The sequence below is a fragment of the Salminus brasiliensis genome, chromosome 15, assembly GCF_030463535.1.
Source record: "Salminus brasiliensis chromosome 15, fSalBra1.hap2, whole genome shotgun sequence".
NCBI lineage: Eukaryota > Metazoa > Chordata > Actinopteri > Characiformes > Bryconidae > Salminus > Salminus brasiliensis.
In genome coordinates, this window is record NC_132892.1 from 31748932 (window position 1) to 31758937 (window position 10006).

General features: G+C 39.3%; 1 protein-coding gene across 3 annotated transcripts in view; it reads right to left on the reverse strand.

Annotated features, from left to right (window-relative positions):
• Window positions 1-9414, reverse strand: part of LOC140536290 (B-cell receptor CD22-like) — a 48740-nt gene extending 39326 nt beyond the window's left edge. The window contains exons 1-2 of one of the 3 annotated variants that reach the window (XM_072658011.1): window positions 9229-9374; window positions 7558-7624 (exon numbers count right to left, since the gene is read on the reverse strand). In XM_072658011.1, coding sequence (XP_072514112.1) covers window positions 7558-7624; window positions 9229-9243 — 82 coding nt within the window. In that variant the 5' untranslated portion in view covers window positions 9244-9374. Of the gene's footprint in view, window positions 1-7557; window positions 7625-9228 lie in introns of all 3 variants that reach the window. The other 2 variants (XM_072658007.1, XM_072658010.1) reach the window with 2 other exon arrangements.
• Window positions 9415-10006: the final 592 nt, after the last annotated feature.

Sequence of the window (10006 nt, forward strand, 5' to 3'; positions counted from 1 at the left end):
TAGTTTTCCTGCTAACTTGGCTTCAATAATTTATGTTAGTAGTGATGGTTAATTTAGGAAAATATTCCAGTGCCGTATTGATGTTACCATTTCCTGTAAGTCAGAGATGTGATCTACAAAGACTTACAATGTTACAATAAGAAATGCCCCATCGACAACAGATGTGAACACTAACGTTGCAGAAAACCATTAAGTGGAATATTTATATTTTTTACATTTATTACATATTTTGGGTGAGACACTGGAATATTGAAGGGGGCATGTCTCTCCCAATATATATGGCAACTATGGCCTAGCTGCAACCAAATGAAGAGCACCTTAGGTGATTAATGGTTTTATCCAGTTAGATTCATCCTTTACTATTGTTGCTGTAACACATTGTTACCATTTTTTTTAAAGCAATTTGAATCTGACACTTATCCTTTACTTTAGTGTCAAAATCTCCTGATGAATTGATGAATGAATCCCAAATGGGAACCAAAAGGTTTTGTCCTCAGGTTCCATGTTGGCCCCATATGTGGATGCCCACCAGGGTAAGTGATGAGACAAGGAGGGGTTAAACATTGATCCCATCTGGGTTGTACACTGAATATGGGGCCTAGATCGGACCCATGTGAGATTAAGCTGGGCTCTAGTGATTTGGGAAGCCCAACCTGGTAACAAATGCATGTACAAACATTTTCAGAGCCAGTGCCCACCTAGTCCATGTTTCACCCATTTAAACCCCATATAACTGAGTTAGCTGGTACATTTCCAAGTTGGGGTACAGTCCAGTTCTAACGGCATAGTAACAAGTACAGTCAACGTCAATATACTGTCACTGTCGTCATAGAAACGCTCCAGGTGATTTTGAAGAATGTTTTTTTTTTTTTTGTTTGTTTTTTACTTTCATTGTAAAGTGTAAAATAACCATTTTCCTGTAAAATCAACAAAACCATTTTGGAGATGCAATTTATTTTGTGCGTGATTGTAATAATATTTTATTGTAAAACAAAAACAAGTACACATTTTCTTAGCAAGCATATAAGAAATGGACTTTCTGTGCAAATCAAAAGCAATACTATTTTCTGCAAAAGACTGCTGTCATGCATTTCGGTTTATATAAAAACATTGACATGTTTTCATCTCTAATGTTATGTATACAAACTTAGAAGTGGGAAATCTGTTATATCTGTCACATTAAATGTGTGCATACATTTTTCCAGAAAAAAAATATTTTCAGTGTCTGGACACTCCTCATTTGAAATGAAAACTGACTTCGAGGTGGCATTTTATGGCAGAGGATATGTATATACACAGAACATCAACAGGACATTTCTCTAGACCATGGGTGCCCACTTACTGTCCAACATTTGCATAGGACCGTAAGTATTTCCAGTTCAAAGATGTTATTTTTTCTAGTTGAATAAGAACAATGTTTTGTTGATGCTTAAAATGTTTTGTTTTGAAAAACACTCTGAAGCTTTAAGCTGTTTTTTTGTATATACTCTATTGGATGTAAATGCTACTGTGGTACTACTGTAAGTTTGATTGGAGTACAGTGAGCTTTCAATTTTGGGCTTCTCCAGATGGTGGCTGCAGTTGAACATGGACTTTTGAAGAGGTCTAAGTATTGCCAAGTGGTCAGGGGTAGAAGTTTCACTTAAAGGAGGGGTTCAGTAAAAAAAATCTGATGTTTACAAATACTGTTTCTTTAAGTCTAGTCAAAAATCAGTCCTAAATCTTAAGCACCCTGTGTGATGTGCATGCATGCAAGGGCAGTTCTTCTACAGGGAAGCCAGAAATCCAGTTTTTGTGGTGTTTACAGTAGACAAACATACTTTCCATGGGTTTTAATGATGGTTCGGGAACAGAACTGCTGAGTTTATTTAGTCTGAACCCTGGAACAACAAAAATATGTGTATGTATCTTTTAGTTTTATTCTACTGAAGATTATACCAAAGAAAATAATGGACTTCAGTTCATCTCACCTTTTGCTAGCAACACGAGCATACTGAACCTCTTCAGCGGCCTCAGAGCTCTCATGCCCATAGGAGATGTTGGCATAAACATCCAAATCCAAACTAGACGAGTTCTGTTGATTTAAAATACCAGGTTTAGTCAAGTCATATTTAAGGTTTTCCCAATATGACTGGGGAGGAGCACTACTGATTTGAATTAATACAGATATTTGAACGTTATCAATGCTGGGCAAAAAACACCAAAAAAAATCTCCAAATTTCCAGCCTTACAGGAGAAGGAAAAAATAACGTTTCATATATCTAAATTTTCAGTGGAAGTCATCATAAGATGTAAAAAAAACCATTATATTATATCCAAAAATGGAGAGAATGTTTTTTGTGTGACAGCGAAGAGTTATGTGTACAACGAGCAAAAAACTCAGACCAAGACATGGATCGTGTAATTTTGCCCCCTAGATGGCACTGTTGGTCTGGCAGTAGCCTGTGATGGGATTGCCTGTGCAAAGGGGATAAACTAAATGGACAATAGTATTGGGACACCTGCTCATTCACTGTTTCTTCTCTACTGTCCAGGGAAGAGGGTTTTAGATACCCCTCTAGTCCACACCTGGCATTAGGCTGCATGGTGCCAATAGGGTCATGTTCATCTACTCCAGAGAGTCCTATTCTATTGGCAGAATGTCTTCTCTACAGGGACTAAACAAGCTGTGTGTGCACTCATTAGAAGGGAGGGTCCACAAACATTTGGAGTCTTCAGAGAAGGCCATATCAACTCCATTCTCTCTAGATAAGAAATGCTTACACTTTGTGTGGATCACTGTTCAAACGGGGGCTTATTGCTGTACCACAGTAAGTGCACTGGCCTTGCTAACATTTGTGTTGCTGATTTTCCTAGCCTTGTAGCACAAGGACACAAGTTTACATGGTTTGTGTGGTAACCCCATCTTGTGGCTCATAGCTCTTACTTTGGCACTACAGGAATGTAACTTACATCCACAAACAGTGTATTGGATATTAAACTGCTGTTCACAGTAAGTCACACCACCATCTGTGTCTGTGTATTCTAGCCCAATAGTAATGCCTTTTAGTTTAACACTCACCTTGGCTGCTAGTCATGTAAAACACAAAATACATTGCTACCAGAAATAAAATGCATTAAAAAGTCTTTATGGGAAAAATAAATTACTGAAAGAGACAGAAAGCAGATAAAATACAAAACCGATTTACATAATCTGCAAAGCACTCTTGCACAAAGTGTTAATATATTATTTTAAGAGACAAAAGCTACATTGTTAAGAATGTTTGCAGTGCAGTATATAAAAATACTTATAAATAAATAAAACTGCGGTTATGTTTTGTGTTGTGTGACTTACCTGTCTTGCCTGTATGCATCTCTTTATCCTAAAACACATTATTATTGTTATTATTTATTGGTAGTGTTAGTAGTAACACAATTAAAAATCATTAAAAAAATGAAATACTAATATTTTCACTGGTGTTTACAGAATACATACAAATTGTGGTTGTAAGTTATTGAAAAGTTGCTATATGCTTACCATATAGCGAAGGAAATTAAACAAGCACATGCAAGTAAAACAACAACTGCTACAAAGACCTGGGTCCAAATACCTGTGTGCAGATGAATGCAGAAATCAGTTTAAAATTAAAAATTCAGATTTTTATTATTTAAAGAATGTTTATGATGGTTTATGAGGATATTTTTGTTCTACAATAAATACCTTTTGGACTGACCCGCACTGGAGCTGCTTGCTTACAGCCATATTCACTGCAAGCTACACAGTAGTAGGATCCACTCTGTACAGCACTGTAACTGTGTCCAGATCCTACAGGTGAGCTTCCACCTTCTTTAAACCAGGTGTAGTTCTGCACAAGTGGGTTTCCATCATTGCTGCAGGTCAGAGTCACTGAAATGCTTAAAGCTGATTCACTGATGGACACCCAGACTTTCTTTGGAGCGTCTATGAAATATAATGATAGTAGAGCTTCTTTAAATATAGAGATGACGTCTCAGATTATGTCAGTTTCATCATTTCAACTCTAAATGAAGCAGAACAAGAACTTACATAGAACAGTTAATGACTTGTACTCTGATGATCGAGACCCTTGTGTGTTGGCTGCCTTGCACTGATATTCTCCACTATCTGCAGAGCTGATGTTTGTGATGCTGTAGATCTGATTGGTCCATTTCTGCAGAACTTCTTTATCCACCTTCTTAGACCAGGTGTATTTCTGCACAGGTGGGTTTCCATCACTGCTGCAGGTCAGAGTTACTGAACTACCCTCCACTATTTCACCAGATGGACTGATGAACACTGAGACACTCTTTGGAGGATCTAAACATCAGAGAACATCAATACTTAGTTAATATCTGAGCAGACTGTAAGTGATTACATGGTCATTATGAATTCCACTTGATCTACTCACACAGAACATCCAGAGTTACAGTATCAGAGTATTTCTCTCCATGTTCATTACTGGATCTACACTTGTATCCTCCACTGTTCACAGAGCTGATCTTCTTCATTGTGAAGGTCTCTCCTGTTGCTACTGATGATGTTCCTTTAAACCAGGTGTAGTTCTGCACAGGTGGGTTTCCATCACTGCTGCAGGTCAGAGTCACTGAACTGCCCTCCACTATTTCACCAGAGGGACTGATGGACACTGAGATGTTCTTTGGGCCATCTAGAGGTAGAATGAGACATTACACCTCTGTTTGAAAAACCAAACCAAAACGTCCTACAAATCTACCTGATGTTTTATGACCGATTTCAATTATTAATTTCAACATATGAAGGTGACTTGTTTCAGCTTCAAATTAAGTAGAATATGGTGCTTTTTGTGGAATTCATTCATACGGTTCATAAAAGAGCACCTATTGTAATTTATTACTATTAGAGGTGGAGCAATGCATCAACACATACTGCAGTGTGCATCATGTAGACATGGCAATACATCATGGGTAACAGTGATTCTGTTTATTATGATATTTAATGCAGCTGGTGTATGCACTGAACACAGCCCCACCAATCAGCAACCCTCTCTGGAACTGTTTGTCCTCCTGCCTCCCACCTCTAGACATGTAAGTACTAGAGGCCCAGACATGAGTAAATGAGTAAGTGCAAGTGCTCTAATTAAAAAGTGACTTGAGTAGAAGTAGAAGTGTCTTTAAGCTCCATACTTAAGTGAAAGTACTAAATGATTTAAAGATTTTTGTAATTAAGTATTGTTAAGTAGTTTATTCTAAAATTCTCTACTCAAATACTGAAAGTAAAAGTACAAATATAGTGTTTTGTAGTTATTGCGGAAAGCAGTAAAAAGTTTGGATATCATTGTTTATATCAATGATCAAACCTGGTTACAGTGCCATCTAGCGCTCTGTCCTGGTGATTTTTAAAATCGTACTTGTTACATAATTGTAACAAGTAACGAAGCAGCACATAAAAAATGTAAGTACATACAGATATAGTATTTTAGTACTTAAGTACAGTAGTGAAGTAGTTCTACTTCCTTACTATACATCTCTGCAGCTATTATGTCATTAGTAGATTACATAACCAAGCAATTCAGTTACCAGTTTTCTTTATTCAAATTTAGTCCAGATTATTTTAGAAAAACAATATCATCAATCTAATCAGATTATGGGCTGAGTGTACCGTCACACCCCTGTTTGTTACATTAAATACATAAATATATATATGACAATAAACCAGCAGCAGCAGGAGAGCAGAGATACATGTTCTAATGACCAAACTCTTCATGATCACAGGTGTGTTCGAGCAGAGAGAACACAAAGCCTGCAGCACACAGGACCTCCAGGACTGGGTTAGTGAACACAGTTCTACAGTAAAAGGGGGTTTGTTCTCCCTGTGTAAAAATACCATGAGAGCTCTAGAGAATGTCTGTATGTATTCAGAGCATCTATTGATTTAGGTTTTAGATTTGAGTTCAATTAGAACACAATCAGTTCAGCACGAACCCTCAGCTCTGTTTGTTTTCTGAGACTGAATGAATGAATCTGTACTTACATCTGACATTAAGAGTGACCTCAGGAGAGTGAAGCTTCAGATCCTCTACAGCACAGTGATACCTGTATGCATCCTCTCTGCTGACCGACTGCAGGTGGAGTTGGTCAGTTCTGGAGGATAAAGAAGTTCCATTTCTGTACCAGGTGAATGTTGGTTTGACAGTCAGATTGAGGCTCGGTTTACATGTGAGAGTGACTTCACCTCCCTCTATCACTCTCTCAGGAACCTCCACCTGGAGATCTGGAAGACAAAGAAGAGCAATCCTGAAAATTAGGATGAGGGTGATCTATGATCTCAGTGCTGGATAGTAATCCTAGCTCAGCACTTTTACTCTGATATAGAGACACGTTTTTATCAATGAATAAATAATTCTGTACTTACACAAGACATTAAGAGTGACCTCAGGAGACCTCTGACCATCTGCAGCACATTGATACCTGTCTGTAGCCTCCCTGCTGACCGACTGCAGATGGAGTTGGTCAGTTCTGGAGGATAAAGGAGCTCCATTTCTGTACCAGGTGAATGTTGGTCTTACAGTGAGACTGCAGGTGGTTTTACATGTGAGAGTGACTTCACCTCCCTCCATCACTCTCTCAGGAACCTCCACCTGGAGATCTGCCAACAAGACAAACCCACTTCTACTGCATCATCCTCACATTAACTGAATGAATAGGTAATTCAGGTCCATAAGCATCTATAAGTATCTTTCTGACTTCAGAATTCCTGGTTCTCCAGTTCTAAGCAGTGTTCTTCAGGTGTGGTTTGAAGGACTGATGTGATTATATTACAGAACTGCTGGAGGAATCCTGTTCACCAGTGAATGAAGTACAGTGTCTTATTTCTGCTGATGGAGCTTACCTGTGACTGAAAGATCTACTCCATCTTTACCCTGATACTTTCCCCCTTCATCTGTTAGATATCTGAAGTAGTATTTCCTCTGGTCCTTTTCTGTCACATCTCTCAGTTTTAAGCTGCAGTCGTCATATTCATCTATGAGGTATTTACCCCTGCCTTTGTACTCTGAATCCTCTAACAGATCAGGAGGTTCTGCATCCACAGAAGAAACTTTGCTCCATAAAGCTTTTTTAAATTTCTGACCCTGTGGAGGTCTGTAAGAGCAGACCATGTTCACTGTAGACCCCTTTAAAGCACAGATAGATTTAGGGTTGTATGTCACACTCCAATCCTGAGCAACAGCTCCTGCAACACAGAATCCAGAAGTGTGTAAATGGAGACTCTGTGGGTCTCAGTCAGTAAAGCTGCTGCAGAAAGTCTCACTTCAGCTCATTTCTAAGGCTGTTCATTTCAGCTGAGTTTGGAATAATCAGCTGCAATAAGCTGAGATCATTTGGAGCTAAAAGCACAAAGTGAGAAGATCCACAGCTCTTGCAGTAGACTGGTGGAGGAGCTGCAGAGAAGCGGAAATGAGCAAACTGCAAACTGTTAACCATGAAAACACACACACACACACACACACACACACACACACACACACTAAAACCAGTCATGATATAGAGCATCATATAAAAGAACCAACATAGAGAACAGACCTGAGATGAAGATCAGAAACAGCAGAGGAACAGTCAGAGACATCCTGAGTGACAGCATCACTTTATCCTGTACAATCAGATCATACATTAGAAAATACTGTTTACAGATTGTTCATAGATGCTGTTCTAAGGGTCATCAGTATCTCTAATTCTGCTAAGCCACTTTCATAATGTAGACAAAGGGCTTTGAGTTCATTCATGCTGTTCTTCACTACCTGAGACTTCTTAAACAGATTTTTGTCTTCCACCCTTGAGTTCATTAGATTTCCAGGCCAGTTTAGCTTCATCTGCAGAGCGTGGGCGAGGCCTGGTGGGTTAAACTTCTACCCCATTGGTAAACAGGCAGAAACACTAAATTGCCAAAAGTATTCACTCACCCTTCCAAATCACTGAATTAAGGTGTTCCAATCAATTCCATGGCTACAGGTGTATAAAACCAAGCACCTAGGCATGCAGACAGTTTCTACAAATGCTTGTAGAAGCTCCCAGGAGCTCAGTGAATGGATGCCACCTTTTTAAATAAGTCCAGTCCTGAAATTCCACCCTTACTAAATCTTCCACAGTCAGCTGTCAGTGGTATTTTAACAAAGTGGAAGTGATTGGGAACGACAGCTACTCAGCCACAATTTCATGCTCCCAACTTTGAGGCAACAGTTTGGGGACGGCCCCTTCCTGATCCAACATGACTATGCACCAGTGCACAAAGCAAGGTCCATACAGACATGGATGAGAGAGTTAGGTGTAGAAGTACTTGACTGCACAGAGTCCTGACCTCAACCTGATATAAGACCTTTAGGGTTAATTAGAGCGGAGACTGCATGCAAGGCTTTCTTGTCCAACATCAGTGTCTGACCTCACAAATGTGCTTCTGAAAGAATGGTCAAAAAATCCCATACACACACTCCTAAACCCTGTGGGAAGCCTTCACAGAAGAGTTGAAGCTGTTATAGATGCAAAGGGTAGCCTGACATCATATTAAACCCTATGGATTAAGAATGAGATGTCAATTAAGTTCATATGCGTGTGACGGCAGCCGAGGAAATATTTTTGGCAATATATTGTACTTCTTAGAAATCAGCAGCTGCAACCAAATGTCTGGAAGTTGATTAGGGGAAACATAACAGTGCAGAAGTAGCGGGTTGATTGGCTCACAAAGTATCCAGATATTATATTATTACATAAATGGCCCACAGTATCTGACTTTGTCTTCAGTTAATAAAAAAAAACAGAATCTTGAGATATTGTTGGACAGTATTGCTTCTTTGTGCATTTCTTTTTCTGTTTTTTTTTGTTTGTTGTTTTTTTGTCTAACAAACACAGCCCCTATCTGTACAACTCCACTGCTGCGTTCTCTTCACTGGCTTCCTGTAGCTGCAGATCCTTCCTGTAGGTCATCAGATTCAAAACCCTCCATTTGTCATCACATTTTAACACAATGTAAACAACAACTTCCAGCTTTTTTTGCATGACAGTGACAACAAGCGTGCATTTTTAATGCTGACAAAGTAGCAACTCGAACCATCAAACCAAATTAGACACCAGTGGTTCTTGTGAAACTCATGCTGGTTTATATCACTCATGATACGATAAGTCTGCATTTGACTACCAGAGTCTGTCAACAGGTCTTAAAAAAGAACACCAGATAAGGAAGCATAAAGAGCATTTTCCTACCTTTAAAAAGAACATACATCTCCTAAACCCAGAGAACAAACATAGATAACAGGAGAAGCTCTCACTGTTTAAAGTGTCAAATTGACAGTACTAAAAGCGTTGTTGCCTCCTTAACACATGTACCTCCCTGTTTGTGCGAAAGCAGCCTTTCCTTCCTCCCTTAAAGAAACCACCACATGCACCAGAGCTGTGCCAAAAGCCACTCTTAAAGAGCACTTTTAATTTGGGCTAAATAAAAGTATTTGACCAGAGTTAATATTTGTACACACACACTTATACTTGCACACCTCTGCTACACATGGAAATGTACACTTTGTTTCCAGGTCCTGATGTTTGTGAGCTGTTTAGCAGTAAGAGAAGTGAGCACCAGCATGACATTTTCTTCTTCATTTGTTTTATTTATAAAAACAGACTGAGGGGGCTGAGCAACTAGCAGCCTGCTAAACTGATACAAGCACCATTAGTTCAGTTCAGATCTGTGCTGTTCCAATCAGATGAGCTTTCCACCCTAAATATTTGAGGTTATCTGCACCCAAATAAATATCCACCTTTACCTGCTTCTTCTGGGTCAGGACTGCACTGGGTCCACAGATACCTTTTAGACAGGGTGCCAGTCCATTGCAGGGTGACACTCACTCTTTCTTTCACAATAGGGGCAATTTAGCATAGCCAGGTTACCTACAACCCCCCTTGTCCCAAATCTGCCCCCAAGACACTAGCTGCAGATCCTTTAACTCCTGTAGGTAGAGACGTGGGGCCTCCATGGTCCAAACTTGTT